The sequence below is a fragment of the Typopeltis vanoorti genome, chromosome 14 (assembly GCF_054136105.1).
Source record: "Typopeltis vanoorti isolate ZY-2024b chromosome 14, IOZ_Tvanoo_1.0, whole genome shotgun sequence".
NCBI classification, from domain to species: Eukaryota; Metazoa; Arthropoda; class Arachnida; order Uropygi; family Thelyphonidae; genus Typopeltis; species Typopeltis vanoorti.
In genome coordinates, this window is record NC_143562.1 from 47,680,029 (window position 1) to 47,702,164 (window position 22,136).

General features: G+C 35.5%; 1 protein-coding gene across 1 annotated transcript in view; it reads left to right on the forward strand.

Annotated features, from left to right (window-relative positions):
• Positions 1–8,377: 8,377 nt before the first annotated feature.
• Positions 8,378–22,136, forward strand: part of LOC150099430 (cytochrome P450 4V2-like) — a 56,799-nt gene continuing 43,040 nt past the window's right edge. The window contains exon 1 of the mRNA XM_090404344.1: positions 8,378–8,413. Within this exon, the coding sequence (XP_090260470.1) occupies positions 8,378–8,413 (36 nt within the window). The remainder of the gene's footprint in view (positions 8,414–22,136) is intronic.

Sequence of the window (22,136 nt, forward strand, 5' to 3'; positions counted from 1 at the left end):
CTCCGTCTTCCCCACCGGAATTTATGACACCTCGGTCCTCGATCTCTCGTGAATGGATCACTCAGGATGAAGAAAAGGAAGCCGTTCTCATCTTTGAACCAACCCTTTTATACACCAGAGTCCCTGTACCTTTGATTAAGTTCTTGGGACCCCTAGCGTCCCCATATGAGTCTTGCTAGTAGTTTGGAGAATCCTGTATTATTTGTTGTTTTAAGGATACTTGCGACATAAGACTGAATGATATAATCACGTAATCACAAGAAAGATATTTATTTAACCAAATATTTCGGTCTGGAAATAGCAGACCATCGTCGGTGGTATTACAAGAACAGTTTAAAAAATATACAAGCTAGAATACTAACAATAGATCGTTGAAATTAGAACATGCCGCGTGATGTTATATCACTAAGTATGAAACGAAATATTTTGAAGTAGAAACATGATTGAATTTGCTATTAAAAAAAAAAAAAAAAAAAAAAAAAAAAAAAATTAATGAGTAATCTTGTAATACCACCGACGATGGTCTGCTATTTCCAGACCGAAATATTTGGTTAAATAAATATCTTTCTTGTGATTACGTGATTATATCATTCAATCCTGTATTATGTTTCTCGAAAATTCGCCTACAATCTTACTTCCTCCCTTTACTGCCTTAATCTTGCCTTGGAATATCTGAAGGAACGAATAAAGATAAATGGACATAATTTACATCACCATCATCATCATCATCATCATCATCATCATGCGTATCAAAGATTTAGGCCTAGCATGGCCTGTTCAGGCCTTAGAAGTAATCGTTGAATCTCTCAAGAGGACTTCCTGGTTTTCTTTTTCCTAATGGCTTGTACTTTAAGGCTTGTTTTGGTAATCTTCCTATTTTCCTTCTTTGAACGTGTTCCATCCATTTATGTTTATATGTTTTAATTTTTTCTATTACTGGTTCTTGGTTTAATTCTTCATAACTTCATTTCTTTTGTGATCAAATAGGGTATACTTTGCAGTTTTTCTCATAAACTTCATTTCTGCTGTTGTTAATCTTTGTTCGTCTTTTTGTTTTATTGTCCAGATTTCGTTTCCATACATTAAGACTGGTAGGGCTAATGTATTGTATACTTTTAGTCTGGTTTGTTTTTGAACTAGGTTTGGTTTAAATATAGACTTAATTACACCAGTTATTTTTAAATATTTTGCAATTTTTAGGTTTATATCTTTTTCATTTTCATATGTGAACATACATCCTACATAGTTAAATGAATTCACCTGTTCTAAGCTCTTGTTATCTATTACTATTTTAGTTCTTGCTGGATCTTGTCCTTTAAAGGCCATAGTTTTTGATTTTTCTGTTGATATCATCATACCATAATCTTTGGATATCTCATTTAGATCTGAAATAGCTTTATGTAAGTTATCTTCAGAATTTGTAATGATTATTTGGTCGCTGGCAAAGAGGAGAGTGTTTAAGTTTACTGTAGGAGAAAGTTTAATTCCTTGATGTAAATTTTTATTCCATTTTATTATTATTTCATTTAAGTAGATATTAAAAGGAGTTGCTGAGAGGAGACATCCCTGTCGGACCCCTTAGTTTATCTCTCTCGTATATGATAGCTCGTGATTTAATCTTATTTGTATTTGATTATTTTCATATATACTTGTGATAGCTTTTAGAATATTATTTGGTATTTGTCTTTCTTTTAATATGTTAAATAATATGTTTCTTTTAACTTTGTCAAATGCTTTTTCAAAGTCAATAAATGCAATATGTGTTTCGAAATTATATTCTCTTCTTTTCTCTATTATTAATTTCTGATTTCTGATTCATCTCTAGTTATTTCCTTTTGATTTTCGTTAATTATTTGCCAGTTGTCTTTTTTAAAATATTGGTCTGTCCATAATTCTGTGTAGTAATTTAGAAATTCTTCTAATTTCAATTCGGTGTTTAATTTTATGTTATCTTTGGTATCTGCATTTAAGTGCTTCAAAATCTTATATACATTGGGTCTTATTTTATATAAAGCATGTTCTAAATTAGAAGAAACAAATTTGTTCCACGATTCTCTATGTCTTTTTCTGACTTCTCTTTTTGCTATGGCTCTATTTTTTGTACGTCTTTATGTTTATAGAAGGAATTCATTATTTTTAGGTTATTATAAACTACAAAGTGAATCAATTTTTTACCACTCCTGTTTAGAGTATGTTCTCCATGTATTCCTATATTATTATTAATTTTCGTGTTTCCAATTCTTGCATTTAAGTCTCCTGCTAAAGTTATGTAATCATTTTTATTTATTTATTTTTATATATGTTTTGTAGCTGATTATACAAATCAATATTATCATGTTCTCTTCCTTCTTCTGGGGCATATAAACAATTATTATTAAATAGCCTCTATCTATTTTTATTCTAGCTTCTATTATTCTTTCATTCCAAAATTTATAATGTTTTAACTGTTTTGAAAGGGAGTTAACAATCCAAATCATGACCCCACTGTATATCACATTAAAATTTTCGGTTCTCATAGTTCCTTTTAATTTCTTTTTTTTTTGTTTCAGTGATTATTGCTATTTTAAAATTTCCTTCCTTTAATAATTGGTCTAATGCTATTTCTTTATATGCTATTCCTCTTACATTCCAGTTTGCTATGTGTATTATATTTTGTCGTTTCCATTTTTGTTTTACCTTTTCCATTCCAGGGTCGTTTCCCATAGATTCAATCCGATTATCTTTTTCTGTCAGCTTACAAGTAGAATTATGTTCTCCATGTCAGGGGACTAGCCTGACCCTGGAATAGTTCAGTGATAGGGCTGCTACCTTAAGATTTCTGAACTAGCCTTCTTCCGAATTTAAACCCATAGGAGGAATAGGGTATATTGAAGGGGGGGGAGTAGATTATAGAAGAATTATAGTAAGGTTTATAGAGAGGGCATAGTTGTAAGGCCAGAAATGAAAAGACCCCATGGCCCTCGAGTACTCTAATAGCATAAGAGTCATAAAATAAGAAGAGTTGGCTGATAAGGCCTTATAAGAAAGATTAAAATAAGTGGATCTTCCTCTTACTTTAGCGGCACTAAAGTAAGGGAAGCGGTACTCCCATGAACCTAGGGGTTCATGGGAGTGCCGCTTCCCTTACAATCAAGATGATTGCCCCTTATGGACCTGTTTGTCCACGAGTCCTTATTCAGTATATTCGGACCACCCCACCATATACACACACACACACATGGTGGACTCCCCTATCCGCCACCGAGGGGACGTGCTCTCTAGGGGTTGCAAGGTCCTCCGAGAGGGTACACTCCTTTTTAATTTCTATAGTGAATGGATGATGAGAGAGGCCTAGGAATATCTGAAGGAATGAATAAAGACAAATGGACATCTGATAAATAATATGATATACACAGATGATATTGTACTTATGAGCGAAACAGAGAAAGGTTTGCAAAGAATTTTGAATAGAATGATCAGGGTTGGAAATGAGAGATATAAAATGAAAATAAACGTTCAGAAGACAAAGGCGATGAAAATTTCAAGGAAAGGAAATAATAGGATGGAAATTACTTTGAATGGACAAAGTATAGAGAATGTAAAAAGTTTTGAATACCTTGAGAGTTGGGTAACAGATGATAATAGATCTATTTATGAAATTAAGAACAGAATTAAAAAAGCAAAAGCAGTATTTTTCCAAATATACCACATATTAGGAAACAGAAATCCGAACAAAAAGTTAAAAGTAAGAATCATCACGACAATGATCTGGAGCGTGGGGACGTATGGATTGGATTGAATACATTTGAAATGTGGCGATTGATAAAAATGGATCTTATCAGCTGGACTGAAAGAGTGAGCAATGAAGATGTTATAAAAAAATCAACGTGAAAAGAAACTATATGGCTAATATCCAAAGAAGAAAAGTAGCGCTTGCAGGACATTTCATGAGGGGTTCTTCTGGAGAGCTCCTCAGAATAGTATTGCGGGGGATGGTGGAGGAAAGGAGAAGAAGAGGAAGACCCGACAGCAATGGAAAGACAACATCAAAAACTGGACGGGCAAGCGTCTTACAGAAGCAAGAGATAGGCATGGAAGCGGACTGTTCATCAGTTGCAACCCTCTTAAAAGAGAAGGCCACAGGATTAGATTAGATATGCGCTTCGTGCTATTCAACATTACTCAAATTCCTTTTTGAGTTGTTGTAAAGAGTCATATATCTGCAAAGCAAATTGCATTCGTGCTTAACAGAACAGCCATTTCGATGTATTTCTGTTACTAGAGTGACGATCGCACAAGCATAACAAAAATGCACAGTAAAATATATTTAAAAAAAATGAAAATAAAACTATAAAATGTTATATAAGTGAATCCCACTCAGGTAATGTCGTAAACCTATCGCACTTTTATTATTGAAGGTAGGCAAGATTTAGATAATCGGGAATCTTACACGGCACTACGAAAATCATTAGCACCTAAGCCCACCATTATTAGCAGCAGCATCCTCGCCTGCACGGTGTCTGATGTTTGTTTCATAATTCTTTGCCATTAGTTTACTCTGAAGTGGTGGCTTCAGAGTAAACTAAAGTGTTTTCAGCATATCTGCAGAATGGATAAGAGTAGAAAATCAAGATCTTAATGCTCGGTATAATGAAGAGTATCAATGGAAGAGGATGGCCAAGGAGAGAATGGGTAAAATAGTGGTGTAGAAAGTGTTTGATATTTCTACTCTTATCCATTCTGCAATATGGCGAAAAATCTTTACTTTCCTTTGAATTATTTTCTGCACTGGATTGTCTTTGCAATACTTCTTCATTTGTTATATTTGCACTCCGACAATTCGTAGAATCTTTCTATAACATGTTCTTTCGAAAGCGAATATTCGTCTCATAGAGTCTTTGATCATTACCCATGTCTCACAACCACAGAGAGCTTGTGAATATGTACGTTTTTTCTATCAGTCTCAGCTTTATGGGAAGGTTCACTGATTGACTTTTCCATATCTTGTCCATTGCCTATAGGTTTACTTTTGGTTTTGCAATCCGAGATCTTATCTCTTTTTTTTAATAGTCTAAATTGTGTGTCATATTGAGGAATATGAAGCACCTAACCTCAGTATGAGTATATCATCTACGAATCGTAAATTGTTTATTTTCGTACCTTGAATTAAAATAGCCCTTATATTATCCTTTATCATATCCACTTTTATTTCCAAAATCATGATAAAGATGGTTGAGGATATTGGGTCTCCTTATCTCGTTCCTCTTTTTGTGCAGAACCATCTTCCTATTTCTCTGCAGTTTCTCACAGCAGCCTCAGCATTGTCATTGTTGTTTTGCAAGAGACATATCACGTGCTTGTCCACTTCATAAGATTCGAGTACAGCCCATGCCACTTTCTGATTTATATTGTCGAATGCTTTCTGAAAGTCAACAAGTGTTAATAAACTAAACAAGTGCAGCAAATATTAATCTTAACAGTATAATAGTATATTTCTGTCTCTTCTAAACCCTGCTTGCTCACCTTGCGGATTTTCTTTTCCTTATTATTTCCGTTACAATCATCATAAGAACCTTTCCCACATGATTTGTTAGAGCTATTGTTCTTTTATTTTTTCAGTTCATTTTGCTTCTTGTTTTATGAATGATTAGAATTGATCTCATCCATTCTTTTGGTGTTTTGCCTTCGTTCCATGCCATTACACAACCAGTGCCGTTCATCTCGCCACCGTATTTCAATATCTCTCCAGTGATCTCATCATTCCCAGGTCTTTTATGGTTTTTCAGATGTTTTACTGCTTTTACAACCTCATCCGTGGGTAAATCTATTTCTCCATCTGTGCTTGGTGGTGAGTTTCCCTCTCAATTCATGAATTAACTTCTTTTGGACCTTAACATTTTTTACGTAATGGATTTCAGTTCTTCCTCAAGCACTTTTCTCTTCGCTTTACCTATAATTTCCTCGCTTCATGTCTTTCTATCTTTTATGACTCTGAAACTGTGCCTTCACTTATCGCTTCAGTTTTCACATGATATTACCAATCACTCAATCATTAATGTGTGATCCGATTCCATATCTGCTCCTTGAAATGTTCGACACTGTTCAACTGATGTGTCTAGCATTTTCTCAGTTCATCCGTCCAGTGACCGCCATATCTATTTCATGCAGTCTTTTAGCTGAAAATGTGTGTTGCAGATTACTGCGTCATGCTTCAAAGCAAATTCAAATGTTCTTTCTTCTCTTTCATTGTTTATCCATATCCATGTTTGCCCATTATTCTTCCCATCCTTTATTATCCTTTCCAATCTTCGCATTCAAATCGCCTCCAATAATTAGAATATCCTTTTTTGGTATACTCATTTCCATGTTGCTATAGAATAACTCTATTTCTTTTTCAGTACTTTCTGAAATGGGTGAATACACCTGAACTGTTGTGATGTTAAATGGTCTTGCTGAAAATCTTGTCATTATTATTCTTTCATTTACTGGTTTTAATATAATAATTCTTCTCTTCCTCTTTTACTGAGAAGAAATCCAACTTTTATCTCATACTTCATACTATTACCATACAAGATGATTCTTCAACCTCTCATCTCCCTCGACTCGGTCCAGCGCATCTCTGCTAATCCAAGGATGTTATAACGGTATCGCTTCATCTCCTTGCAAAGTAAGTCTAGCTTTCCAGGAGACCATAAGATACGGACATTCCGTGTTCCTACTAATAGCCTGTCCCCTGTTGGTTTTCATTTTATTGCACTTCTTTCAGTAGCTGACTTGTCGATCTAACTCCGATCCTCAGTTGGGTACGCAGACCTTGTTTATCCTGGACACGTCCGAGCCGGGCATATTAACTTTTCCTTTGCACTTCCATATTGCACCTGATTTCAATCATATTTTGTTCTACGGTCAGTCCGTCCATTGACACCCATCTAACCAGCAGTAATGATTCTTTCAGCTACTCAACATTCGGAGCAGAAGCTGTTTGTAGTCGCCCACTACAGATCAGGCGCTGCTGTTGCGTGTTGGTCCATGGGAAGTATTTCATTTCCCTCCTACTACTCATATCTGAGAGGCATTCTCCTATCTGCCACATTTGGACGTTTCCTCCAGAGGGTTTGATTAGGTTACTTCCCCAAGGAACTAACTGAAGTACCACACTTTATTGTTCGGTGAAGGTATGCAACAGCATTTCATCTTCGTTGTGAGACCACTTTCCCTCCTTATTGGAGGCCTGAAATTGCTTGAAGGAACTATTTCAGGCTTTTTTTGTGTTTGATCTCCAGAACAGAGTTTGCGGACTATGTAAAAATCAATAAAATCCAAAAACATAAAATTAATATCAAAATACAAGACGTCCTTTGCTCACCCATGCTATTAATGTGCACTATAAGTTTACACTTTTCATAGTAGAAGTTCATATAGATTTAACAAATTCCATCGATCGAATTCTTATTAGCAAAACGAAAATACGTAACGTACCCAGATGAGAACACAATGGTAATTAAACAGCAGCATATCTATCTGCTAGTGTTGGTACCTGTCAGCTCTTCAGAGAAAGTATATTCTTGAAATTAAATCTTACCATTTTCCTTCTTTTTACACCAGCGAGCCTCGCATTGAAGTAACTGTTGAAAAGAGAAGGGGTAATATCTTTTTCTATGATTTATAAACAGATGATATGTTAATTGTCAATACTATTAACAACGTTGCCATATGACGATTATCAACTCAATTATCGTTGGTTGTGATACAGATTTCTCAACAAATTGGCGACAGAGGAATACATTCACTCCTTCCTGTGTCCAATGAATTCGTGTTCCATTTTGTTACTTCATCTACTGCAGTGTACTCATGAAATTTTGAACATGAAAATAAACTGTAAACAGTACATAGTAATTTTATGTTTTGTCTGCAGTTCTTTCGTATTATTATTATTTTTTATGAGGATCCCCACCACGATTTTTTTGATAAACTTATAGCATCTTCCTACCTTATGTGGATAAGAATTTCTATATATTTTTATCAATTTTATTTGTTTATTTTACCTGCTCCGTAAATCCTTTTTAGAGGCCAAACATGGAAATTTTTCAAACCACACCGAGACAGTCCCTCTCTTATTGGAGATTAAATTCATCTCCCACCTAAAGACAATCACAAACATTTATGTCCATGGCAGAATTCGAACGGGCAGCCACTTGGCTGGACCCTCCAGCCAAGTGGACGCTAACAGCTCGGCCAAATTATTTTTATTTATTTTATTATTATTATTATTAATAGTGAACCAAAATTCCTATGTTTTCAAAACGATGTACTCTGCTTGTCTTACTTAACCGTTTATTCTTACGTGACGTACATAAAAGTGGTAGAAGTGATTTCCTACACTACGCGTCTCGCGCATATGTCGGACATACGTAATTACCGGTATGAAAATCTAGTAAGTGACCTTGAATTGAAGCGGATGCTTCAGTTTTCTCTTTGTTTTTCGCTGCACACTTTGCTAAGTTTAAATATATGTGTTCAAGTGTGTGTGCATATCATTATTTTTTTAGTAGGGATTAATTAAAGTTTCGGGAATTATTTATAAGAGTGCACATTTTTCAAGATTACGCTGAACTAATTGTTAAAGTGCTTTGAAATGTTCAGTTGTTAATAGACAAAAAATGTTAAATGTTAAATTAATGTTAATTAATGATAAGATCAGTGAAAAGTGTAAAACAAGCGACTTCGCCATGTACCTCAGTTTATAGCAGAACTTGACTGCCTTAAGAAAACAAAATTTACGAGATATTTTCAAAGGTAATTAAGTAAAGAATCAACTCGTTTTGACTGTGTGCTGAATTTCATTTAAAGTAATTTCACAGTAACTCAAGGTTCTGAAGAATTCATGAAAACCAACAGTAGAATTCATACTAATTAAGACACTAATATTTTGCGTTAGGGTTAGGGACCACGAGATGGCTGCAGCAATCTGCCCAAACGTTTTCACTACATGTCGTTTAAAATCATTGACAGTTTATCCAGCTATACTTGTTATTGCTCACTTAACATATTGTGAAACGTTTCCTTCATAAACTAAGTGCTCGGAAGAGTAATTTATACATGCTATCTACACCATGACGATCAACTTATCCTTAATCGAAAAAGGCTGAAATTTTATCGTGTCTTTAATGGGATTCGCATCCAAATAGTTTTTCTAAGTTTAATACATATTTCCCACTGGATTTTCTGACTCTCCTCCCGAAGAAAACAGAAAATTCCTCACTAATTTTGTTTTCGTAAAGTTTGCATATCAGATTGGTTTTTTCCAATGGATGTCACATTTCTGGATGATCAGTGAAGATCATCCAGAAATGTGATCATCCAGAGTCTAAGGGTTACTTGGCTAGAAAGAGCTAAAGAAAGGAAACGATAGCAGGAAACATTCCAATTAATCGACTACCTTGTCTTCGACGGTATGGAGAGCACATACTCTCACTGGACTGCTAACCAGTAACAGAGAGTTTTACGGTTTAAAGAATTAAAATTCGTGTTGTTACATAGCGATTTTAGGACCAGGGAAATGAGAAATCTCTCCTAAAATCTTAATTTAGTATCTGTTGGTGTAAATATTAAATAAACGGCAGGAAAAATGAATTGGGGTATCCTACTTGAAATGCCAGTGCACAGTGATTATATTTAGTATCTAAATAATGTTGTTTCTTTCATCGTTTCACGGAAGAGTCGCAGTTTATTCCACAGACCAAACTACTTGATTATTCTACAGACCACACTGTGGAATAAACGCAGTTTATTCCACAGACAACGCTACTCATTCTTAGATGTTCCTAGAACATCTAGGAATGAGTAGCGTTGTAGCGACAAAGCTAGTCATTCAATTGTCGTTCAGTTTTATACACTTTCGTATACATTTCTTATTTTTTTATTGTTGTTGTTTTTAAGTTTTTAAGAACTTTTTAAGTTCCTTTTTTTCTGAATCTCTCATAATGCGATCCGAGTTCCATCAGACTTGGGCTATGAGGGTAGAAACAGCAAAAACGAGCGAGTGCAGGATGCGTGTAAATTTCGTCAGTATTCTTCCCAGTTTTGCGTGTTTCGTAAGAAATAGAAAAACTGAGATTCCAAAAAGAGAATTGCAGAATTCCACCAAACCCTTACGAGACGGGATGAGGAGCGTTTGGTTTGAATCACCTTTATAAATGTCTCTCTTTGATCACGACGAGTAATTAAACCAAGCTTTTCATCTAAAGAATATCATTAGTACAAACAGATACTACAAGACCCTATTTCCAAATAAGCAACGATATATTATTATTATTATTATTATTATTATTATTATTATTATTATTATTATTATTATTATTATTATTATTATTATTTCGTGGTAACTCCTGTCATGTAAAAATCAAAAGCAGAGGCACACTGTGAAAACACGGGTTATCAATTTTTGCTGCACGAAGCGTGATGGTGATTTTTACATTTTCAATCTTGATATTTTTAATAGACTTCGTATAACAACTATTCAAGGAACAATTAATTCAAGGTTAATTATGCTGTTCACTTTTTTATTAGTAGCAATTATTATTACTACTAAAATATTATATTGTAGTATATATTATCAAAATAAATGCTGACACAAGGAACTGAAGGAAGTTGTGAAAGACAGTAAGGAATCATTTGAAGGCAGGGACACTAGATTGCAACACCGTGTTTGTAAAAATACAGTGGGTGAAAAGTGGTTGAGTAATGAAATTACAGGAATTGAAATTATTGAAAATTTATCTGTGAAGAACAGGAAACCGACAAGTTAGTCAGGAGTTCTTTATTTATATACCCAGTAAAAATAAAGCGGTCTGGAACAGAGAAGGTACCAAGGTTAACAAGACAGAAGATATAATGGAGATACACTCTTTATCAATAATTATCCAGACGCCCCTATTATTAAAGTTATGGAGCATTTCAGGTTTGTTAATAACATAAAACTAGGTGTACAGATAGTGGGAAGCAGAATTTTATCATAGCAGTTGAATACATGTGGTATGGCAACAGAGCGTTAACTCAGTGACTTCGATGTTATAGTGGGCTCTCACATTGTGGCATGCCATACGTGTGCCATTGCCGCTCAATTGGAACATCCAAGATCAACGGTTGGCAATGTGATCAACAAATGGAGACGTTCTGGCATCACTAGTGGAGGAAAACACCCAGGGCGGCTGGTGAAAATGAATGAGAGGGACAGAAGGGTATTAAAGCGGCTGGCACACACAAACCGGCTCCAATCGGCGTAGACCATTGGTGATGAGTTCCAGAGTCCCAATAACAATATGGCTAGGACTAATAGTGTACGAAAAGAACTCCATTTACTGGGTTTCTACGGAAGAGCAGCAGCAGCACACAAGCCGAACAACACAACACAACAACGGACAAGGCGGCTTGTCTGGCCTGGTGCAAAGAGCATGTGAACTAGACAACTGACCAATGTAAAACGGTACTCTGGAGTGTAGAATCAAGGTTCACCTGTTTCCAGTATGATGAAAAGGTGTGGGTGTCGAAGCAGTCCCAGTGAACGCTTGTTACCACCGTGTGTTGTTTGGGGGTGGAGGAGTAATGGTGTGGGGGTGAATTCAGCTAGTTTGGAGTGGGACTACTGGTCGTTGTCAGTGGTTCCATGAAGGCTTTCTTTCTAAAATAAAACTTTACTTTACACCTTTCGATACGATATTAATTTTATCCTGCTTAAAACTAAATGGTGATCACTTCCGATTTCAAATTCTCTGTAATATGCTAAACAAACAGGAAGTTGATGCTACTATCAACAACAACCTAGTCAGTGAGCCTTTTGTTATTTCTTGTGTTTTCCACCTTATAATTTGGGCATATCTTTATGGTGGAACGTAATGTTTGCGATACCTGATCTTTACTCCTTTCTTCAAATTTACTGAAACATTTCATAAGTTTGGTATTCATTTTTGACTCTGCAGTGAAGATCTCCAACAAGGACCAACTTTTCCTTTCGGTTTATGTCAGATACCTTCTCTAATGTTCGCAAAATCCTTCCAACTCTTCCATAGTAGAACTTTCTGTAGAATTTTAGGTAAAAATAAGTCTCATTACCCAATTTCACATTTTGATGTTTGCCATTATTCTATTAGGAAATGCCAGCATTCGAAATTATTTTCGTGTTTAGTTTTGAATAATCTTATTTCTTTCTTTCACTGATTACTGTTGCTTATTGTTACCTGAATATAACATCCTGTAGTTTTATTCAGAAGATTCGGAAGGGCTTTCCCACCTTTTTTTTTTTTGCTTTGGCAACATTATTTATGTCAACGTGATGCTTCTTACCGTTTCAGTTCTTTTCCATTGATACGTATTATATTAATGCCTATATTGAAACTTGCTGTTGTATCAATATAGGCATCAATATAATCCGCACCAAAAGAGGATGATGGTTAAGCTAATATAGAATAAACTTTGGTTGGGCAAGTCGCATATTCCCAGTCCATCCTCGTTCGTTCAGTATCCAACTTGTTACCTACTAACGGGGTTCACCACAGGAAGTGACGATTGAACATAAGAAGTCGACTTTTTCGCCGCATTTTAAAAGGCTGCGTGGAGGTCTACTCCCAATTATTCAGCTTTTTCTTTGAACCTTAAGCGAGCATGAATCTTTTTCGTACTTCCAAATTTATGCTGGAAGATAATAGATGCCTCATCTTTGCGAAAGTTTTCTCTGCCATTGAGATTCTTATTTCACGTCTCTTTTACTTCTAGCATCTTCTGCTATAAAATCGATATTTAACACACTTGAAAGTTTGTGTTTTTTTACTCTTAAGCAAGACTATGACTGCTGATTTTCTACATCTGATCAAACTTTCGTTTTAGTGGTATTTACAGCCATATCACTATTTTAAAATATCCTCATAACATCCAAACCATTTTGCACTTCTCTTTCTGACTCATCACAGTTACTATGACAACATCTTCAAATCCATTTTAGGCTAAACTATAACTATTCATGAGTATATTAGATATTGTGTCCACTTTTATTTTATTTACATCTTCTTTAATGTAGAAGTTAAAAGAACGGAAACAGAGACTGTCCTTGCCTAACTCCTATCTTCATTTGAATAATTTCAGTGCATAAGTGTGTTTAGTCACAGTACAAATCATCTCTAATCTTGCTGTTCTGTCTGGTCTATGCTAGGTCTTCTCCTACACATAATATTTCCTACTATACTGTACTTGGTTAAATTCCTTCTTCAAATACAAGAAATATACGCCCTTCCATGCCTCGTTCTATTTTCTATGATATCTTAGGACAAGGATTACTTGTCCTGGATATTGTTTAAATGAGAATGGACAGGAAGTTTTGTCTGAATTCAAAGTAGTTTTCCCTTAAGTTCCCTTCTAATTTTTCTAATTTATTTTTTATAACTGATTGTATTATTTTGAGCGGTATTTTGCAGTATATGACAAGAGAAGAACTGTACAATAATTTTTGAAATATCTAGCATTGGCATTTCCCCCTTTCACTTGTATCATCAACTTTGTGTAAAGCATTCACGCATGAACTGTGTCCATTGCGCAGTTCCTCCATTAGAATCATACTGTTTTATCTTTTATCACACATCGTCTAGTTTTCCCACAATATTATATGTCGTTTATTAATCTGCATGCAGTGTATATTTCAATATTTTTCATCGCATTTTCATTGTTCTGGCATCTTTCCTGTATTCACTTTTCCTTCAATCTACTAGATTTCGAGGTCATTCTGTTGCTGAATCTTAATAATGCTGTTTATTCTTTCCATATTGTTTGATTTCGTTTTATTATTCTCGTATATAACTTAGATCGCCTTATTGTTAAGGAATTTCTCTGCTGTCCGGTATTTTCTTAATTCCTGATAATCTTTCCAAAAGATTTTTTTTTTCTTTTGTGTTTACCCTGTTTCATTTGTTTATCTCCAAGAATGTTTACATTCACTTCATACTTGATTTTTTTTTAGTTTATTCGTATCATAAATTTTTCTTTTTGAGGTTTTAATTTTCTTCTTGCATCTTAGAATGCATATAGCCATGACTAGATTACGACTCAATAGTTATTTTAACCATGCTTATTCTGTAGTTTAAACGTGACGAAGTTCTTTGGACAGAAAGACCTGAGTTCGATTCATTTTTAGTACGAGAGCAACCTTTATGATGATAGCGAATGCTTCAGTATACAGACTTACTGGATCGGTGCAAAGGAAAGCTATTTGTAACTGAAATACTTCACGATTTCAAATATTTGGCTGAAAAAAAAATGAACATTTACGAAAGGAAGTAAAAAGAGTTAACAATGGGTAGGACATGAGGACAAGAATGAGACTTTCAAATATATATGAAAGTGTACTGTCTTTCAGTCCAAAAAGATCCAAGAATATGCAAATTAGGGAAAAAAAATTCTCTTTTGTGCAAGTGGGACAGTATGAAGACTGTTTAATTATATGCCTCCCCTAGACAAGCACTATTTTGACGCCCATAATTCAAGAAATTATGCAAAATTAAAACGAAAATCGTGTGTTTATGGTTCAGATAGAATTTTGCTGTTTATTGACGCATTTCAAACTTGCTGCTCCTAGGCATTACGTTAGTTGCTTCGTGGGTTGTAACTTTCCTGGATTGTGGGGATAAAGATTACCATTATATGATTAAAAGTGTCCAGTTCTTTGTAGTTTAGTTCTAAACAAGAAAGAATTTAACATGCTTCACGTGTGCACCAGGAAAACGTTTCCTGTTATCGTATTACATAAATGGGAATTTTATAAAATCATTGAGAGTTTAAAGAAGAATGCTAGTAGCATCTAGCATTTAAATGACAAGTTCCGAAGACAAATGTTGCAAAATTAGCGGAATTTTTATTGACCCTGAAATTCGTAAACTTGTAAAAAACAGTTTTTTTCGATGAAATTTTAAACAATACTGAAAACCGTATGAAAGGCTTCGAAAGCAATTGCTGCCTTTTGTGGGGCATGTTAAGATTTCAGACTCGTGAGATCTTTTGGAGCACATGCTATAGGCATAAAAAGCAACAGGATTCAACATTTCATTACATTAAATATCCACAGTTTTTAAATTTCTGTGCACATTTGAATTTCCTTCCTCTAAATTTTGTGGCTTAGATTAAAATTAAACTTTAAGTAACATTGCATATACGAGGGTGGTCTGAAATGTTCTCGGCCTCGACCATAGATTCCAACACTATCGGCAAGAGATTTTTTCTTGCCGATAGTGGTACATCTGTCATAAGCATCCATTTGAAATTGCAAGTCATTCTATCAAGTAGTTTGTTTTGTACAGCTGTCTGAAGCAAAAGTGTTGTCTGCATCTCTTGAAATGGATAAAATCGAGTATCGTGCGGTTATAAAATTCTTTGTAAAAGAAAGTTTAACGCCAAAAGAAATTCATTCGAAGTTCATAAAAGTTTATGGGCATTCGTCTCCTTCGTGGTCGACAATTAAGAAATGGGCTGTCGAGTTTAAACGTGGCCGTACCAGCCTTGAAGATGATACACGTTAAGGACGTCCAACACCAGAAATCATTGACCAAGTGCACGATATGATATTGGATGACAGACGAGTCAAAGTCCGTGAAATTGCTGAGACTATAGGCATTTCAAAAGAACGTGTAGGATATATTTGCATAAAGAATTGCAAATGAAAAAGCTTTGCGCAAGATGGTTGCCGCTCTTGCTCACAGCAGATCAAAAACACACTCGCATGAAAATCTCCGAACAGTGCTTGGAGCGTTTTAACAAGAATAAAACTGATTTTGTGCTTCGATTTATTACTATGGATGAGACTTGGATTCACCATTATACAGCAGAATCCAAACAGGACGCATGGCAACACTATTCAATTCAAAAGAAGACAAAGTCGGATCCATCAGCAGGAAAGGTCATGGCATCGATGTTTTGGGATGATAAAGGCAGTTTGTTTATTAATTATATTGAAAAGGGTAAAACAATAACCGGGGAATATTATTCTGATCTTTTAACCAGCCTAGACGAAAATATTCGTGAGAAAATACCCGGTTTGCAGAAGAAAAAATCATCTTTCATTAGGACAATGCACCTGCCCACAAAGGTGTTTTGGCAATGGGAAAATTAAGGGATCTGTACTATGAATTGTTGGAACATCCACCCTATTTCCCAGATTTGGCTTGCTCTGACTATCTCTTGGTCCGCGCGGTTAGCCTAGTGGCTTTCTGCTTCGCAACCATATGCCTGGGGAAGGAGTGTCCTAGGTTCGATTTCCGTCCACGACGTGAGGAGCTTAAGGATCTTCCTCAGCCATAGCCAAGTTAGCCGGTCTTGGGCGTGGACAGTAGGGTTTTTTCCGCCAGTTTATCTGGGGTTTTTCATCCCGCAAGCAGGCAAACCGGCCCCGTGAACACACAGGTTACAGTCATAAATACTTACGGCAAGGAAGGCAACGGGAAACCACCTTGCTAATAATCATCTCCCTAGTATGGTAGCATATAACTACCCCCCGGCCGTATGGCAGAAGGGAATAGATAGACTATCTCTTCCCAAAACTAAAACTCCTCGCTGGTCAGCGTTTTTCTTCGAATCAAGAGGTGATTGCAGCTGTAGAGGGGTATTTTGCAGATCTTACTGAGAACCACTACAGGGAGACCGGGTAATGGCGGTGGAGCATCGATGGAATAAACGTATTAGTCTTAAGGGAGATTATGTTGAAAAATAAAAATAATTTTGAAATTATAAATTCGTTTGTTCATTGTTATACCGAGACATTTTCAGACCACCGTCGTAATATATTATAGTTTCACATGAAATGCAATTAGAATATCGACATGTACAGTTGAAGCCTTGAAAAACTAAAATGAGGGTAATTAACTAGCCTCACCTCCTTCCACTTTAATGAAAATCAAACCATAAAAAACATTTTCAGTTTGTCAACATGTAAAAACAATCACACAAGAGAGAGAGAGAGAGAGAGAGAGAGAGGGGGGTAACAAGCTTGCGTTTAAACCATGAAATTCAGTCGTATTGGCAGCTGAAAAGTATAAACATTTAGATGAATCTTGGTATAATGATTATCCCGTTTGGAAAATATTTTTTCTTCATAATAATTAATACCGAATATAATTCATTTCTATGTTTGGAACATGTACATTCAAGAGTGAGCCTCATTCAGTGGGATAATTTAAATTCGTGTCAACATTACAGATTAGTTAGTCTTCTCAACTAAACGTAAATCAAAGAAAAACACTTCATTCCCTACGGACTGAACAAGGAAGTACACTCGTATATTATTCTGCTGACTGGATTTTCAAGCCAGCATTTATTTTAGAGAGTCATGAAATAATTTGTCGACCTTCCTCATTTTATATCATTGCCGAACAAATAATTAAGTGTTTGTTAATTATGATTGTATTCTGATATCACATAATTTTTGTTGCGCACGCACGCACGCACGCACACACACACACACACACACACACACACACACACACACACACACACACACACACACACACACACACACACACACACACACACACACACACACGCACACACACACACACAGTGTGCGTATTTTAGATAGCTAGCAATTAGGGAATTTATCGTTTCAAGGTCTAATGGCGATTACCAATACTTAACGTAGAAATGTAATGTGTTAATCATACCAGAAAATAAAGAAAATAATAGCACTAAAAACAATAATGTTTTTTTTCAATGTATACACGAAATCAACTTCATTTAAATCCTTATCCATCCAACAGTGCATTTATGCCTAGGGACAAAAACGAAGACTCTGCAAATGACATTTTGCTTCTCATATAAAATGGATCGGTTGATGTTTTAGAAAGCAAATTCCATTCTTGCGATCTTGATCACATGAGTTCTGCTTGTCGCTTGGAAATATTCGGATCATTAGGTCATTGTTGAATTCGATATGGCTGTCTTCTTTAATTCAACTTAATTTGGATAATTAGATGTTGATAGATCTTCTTTAAAGCCTCTTCTTGGTCATCTTAATAGGGAAACTCCATCCTACCTTATTTCTAGGAAGAAAGACAAAACCTCACTCTCCCTCACTTTTGATAACACTCCGCTCACCAAACAAGATTTTCTCTCTCTCTCTCTCTCTCTCTCGGTAATTTATTTTTGATTTTTCTCTAATTCCTGATTAAATGTCCTGATGTAGATTCTATCCAAAAGAGAGCTTCGTAGATGACCGACTTCCTCCTATCGCTTTTCTATAGATCCCCCCCTGTTTTTTTTTTTTTTTCTGTATTATGTCTTCTACTGGAATAGCCATAGAGCTACTGCACTGAACTGGCCCACTATTCCTCCGTGTTTCTCTAATTATGTACGGACCCGGCAGGCAGCTGCTGGTCAACACTTACACATCGTTCAGCTACAGATGCAGGGGACTAAATTCTCATTCCCTTCCTTCATTCCATCTAACTCTGTCCTTCGGAACAGTCTTTCCCATATCGTTTTCTTCAATGAATTCAACCTCAGCTTTACAAGGAACACATTAATAGATTCCTTTCTTCTCTCCAATAACTTGTCCACACACAAAATGTCCTGTTGCAGGTTCTGAGACTTCTCGTGGATGGGATTGATATTAAAAAAATAATATCAGGTTCTTCTTATCAGGTTCGACTTTCTTCCAATGATGGCAGGAAACTCAGATGCAAAGAGTGAGTTCAGAAACGGTAATTTATTTTTGATTTCTCTCTCAAAACTATCATCTTTCATAAGACAGCAAAATAGCTGTATTCAAAAGTCGGACGTTGATTACCATGCTAATTTATGGAACGACAAACGACATGCTTATCTTTTCTTTCTTTTCCATTCTATTCATCAATTCTGTCAAAGATACATAGCAAATACTCAGCAGTTATCTTGATATTCTAAATGGCAACTAAAATACAGATAATAGGCATGTTTTGTTACAATTCATAGGACTCCATGCAGACGCGCAACAATAACAACAACAACAACAAATTTGACGGCCTGGTTGGCCGAGTGGTTAGCGTATCAACTCTCCAGTCAAAAGGATGTGGGTTCGAATCACGCCGTGGGCATGAAGGTTTGTGATTGTCTGTGAAAATACTAGTAGTGGTGGTCGGCAGTACATGGCGTTGGTGTAGATGACGAAGGCAGATGCAGTTCGTTGGTGGATTGAGTGGTGGAGATGGAGAGTAATAATAGAGTGGGTGCCCTCCCTCGATGAGTCTTTGGACTCCAGGGAGTCCAAAGACTCATCGAGATAGGGCACCTACGTAATAATAATAATAATAATAATAATAATAATAATAATAATAATAATAATAATAATAAGGTAGCGTTGGATATCAAACATCAAAGAAAGCATTTCGAATATCTGAACAGAATTAGAAAGGTTCTACAGTCTAAGTTGATTGGAGCTAAAACAACCCATGTATTGATTTCTCAATACATGGGCTATGCCTATAATCAGATTCACAGCAAGGATAATTGACTGGACACAAGCCGATTTAGATGCACTTGATCGTAACACACGCATATTAATGAGAGTGAATCATGTCTTGTACCCAGGCATTGATGTGGATCCATTATACTTAGCCAGGAAAAGTGGAGGACGTGGTCTTTTGAAGTGAAGCAAAGAGTAGAAGAAAAAATGCGAGCATTGAATGGTTACATCAAGGAATGCACAGAAAAGATGTTAATTGAGGCTTACAAAGAAAAAAGTAGTGAATATAGAATATAAAAGGAAAAATAAAGTACTCCATGGTCAATGTCTGAAAGATATTGAAGGGAAAGTTGGCAGTCGCTTAACATGTCAATGACTTCAGCATGGCAGCACTGAGAAAGAGACAGGTCTGATAATTGCCGCTCAAGAACAAGCACTAGAAAAGAATACAACAAAGGCGAAATTTGAAATGATCCATAACGATATCAAATGTCGACTGTGCAGAGATAAAGAAGAGACAGTGGACTATCCAATTAGTTCCAGCAGCAAGATTGTCATTACAGACTATAAACAAAGGCATGATCGGGTAGCAAAAGCTGCACACTAGAGTTTGCGCAGGAAATATGGTTTCCCTACTCGGAAAATCCCTTGGAAAACTGAAAGCATTATTGAAAATGAAAATGCGAAGATATTATGGGACTTTAAAATTCAGACGGATAGATATCTTGAACATAATATACCAGCATCACCGTAGTCGAACAATAACATGTGCAGTTTATTGATGGGAAAATACCAGGGGGATAGTAGAGTAGGATAAAAGAAAAAGTTCATGGAAAACTGACCAAGTATATAGATCTGGAAATTGAAATTCAACGACTTTGGAGCAAGAAAACAACAACAGTTCCAACTGTCATAGGAGCAATACCGAGTATATTTATATAATATCTGAAAACGTGAGCCACCCAGATATAACACCAGGCATTTGGATAAGTCACGAATTGGACTCATTTCCCATTTGCCAGTCAAAGATATTTCATTATTCTATTTCATGTTTCTTGTTACTCTTTGACTGTGAATTTTGTTTATATTTCTAATATGCTACTACTAATAATAATGAGTAGTAGTAGCATATTACTGCTCCTTTTTAAACCGTTGTTCGCGTCCACATAACAAAACTTGAATGGTCAATTCAAACAGCCTCCCAAAGCTGCCCTTCTTCATTTCAAAAATTTACAACAAATACGAACAAATGCAACTGGTATAGTCAGAAACCTCGTTCCCAGTCTGTGACTGATGTTTAACGTGCGTGCTTCTTATGATGCACCCGTTAACTTTCCCGTACGTTTTACTGTTACCAGCATCCGTACATTCACCATTCCTGTGCATTTGTTGAGATGCGGTTAATATGACTGTAATTGCTATTTGCCTGAAGCATAACATCAATACTTCCTGATTCTTACGTCTTAAATACCAAGACAAACCTGATCACCATGACTTGCAAATTTTGCTATTGCAGACAAGGATATCTGTTCATTTCTGCACAAAAAGTATTAGACGTTTTGACGCCCTTTTAACTTACACATTAAGGTATAAATTAAAAGGAAATCTGAAATTTACTAGATAGTTGCTGAATAGTTGCTTAAGGATTAATATTAAAAAAAAAAAACGAATACGTTAAGGTCAAACTTCTTTTCCCTGACAATAAGCGATTTGTGTTAAGAAGGGTATAAACATTTTTTTAAATATATTTTTTCCACTCTTCGTTTTTAGAGATGGCTTTCTTATAGTAGTTATGCTACTGAGCTCTCAAAAAAAAGTACGTTATTTATATCCTAAGGCAGTTTCCCTCTAGTTTCTCTTTCATAGGTACTATTTCGCAAAATTTATAATGAGATTGACACTACTGAATCTTTAAAAACAATATCTGGCAATCCAGTATTACCTATCAACTGTTAAATGTTGTCCTAACAATCAATCTGGCATAAAACATTTGATTTTTGGTATATCATTAATGAAAAATGATAGTAAGAGACACTATGTGTAATTCATATTTATAAATTCACAAAAACACACCTGTGGAACAGATTATTTTATTAATTACTAATAAAATAAAACTTAACGTTTCGACCCCTGTATCGAGGTCATCATCGGAAGGATACAAGTGTATAAGGAGCCAAGCTACATGCTCTAGCTCTGTATACCGGTAAACTAAATCTACGTAGTTAATTAATCCTTTTCCCTAGCCTTTCCTGACCTGTAGTGATAAAAAATAAATAAATAAAAAATAAAAAATATAAAATAAATAAATAAAAAAAATAAATAAAAAATATAGATAAATAAATAAACACAACTACAATAAACTGCTAAAGTCCTCATGTATTAATATTCTTCTGGATTTGTACAGTTCTGATTGTTATGTATGATTTCTTTCATTTGCTGTTGAATGTTACAAACACTTCACCAGGTTGTCTTCTTGTAGTGGGATCTTTTTTCTATGGCTAGTTTAGGTTGTTATACAGGATGTAGATGGATCCTCCACATTCTTGAAATGGTTAGGCCATCATTTTTGTTGAGATTTTGATTGTGTTTGAGCATTTCAAATGACTGTTTACATTTTCTCTCAAACCCGGTTTTGGTGCGGTGTAAGGACTTGGGTATTTTTCCATTCATTTCTGTGGTATGTTTGGGG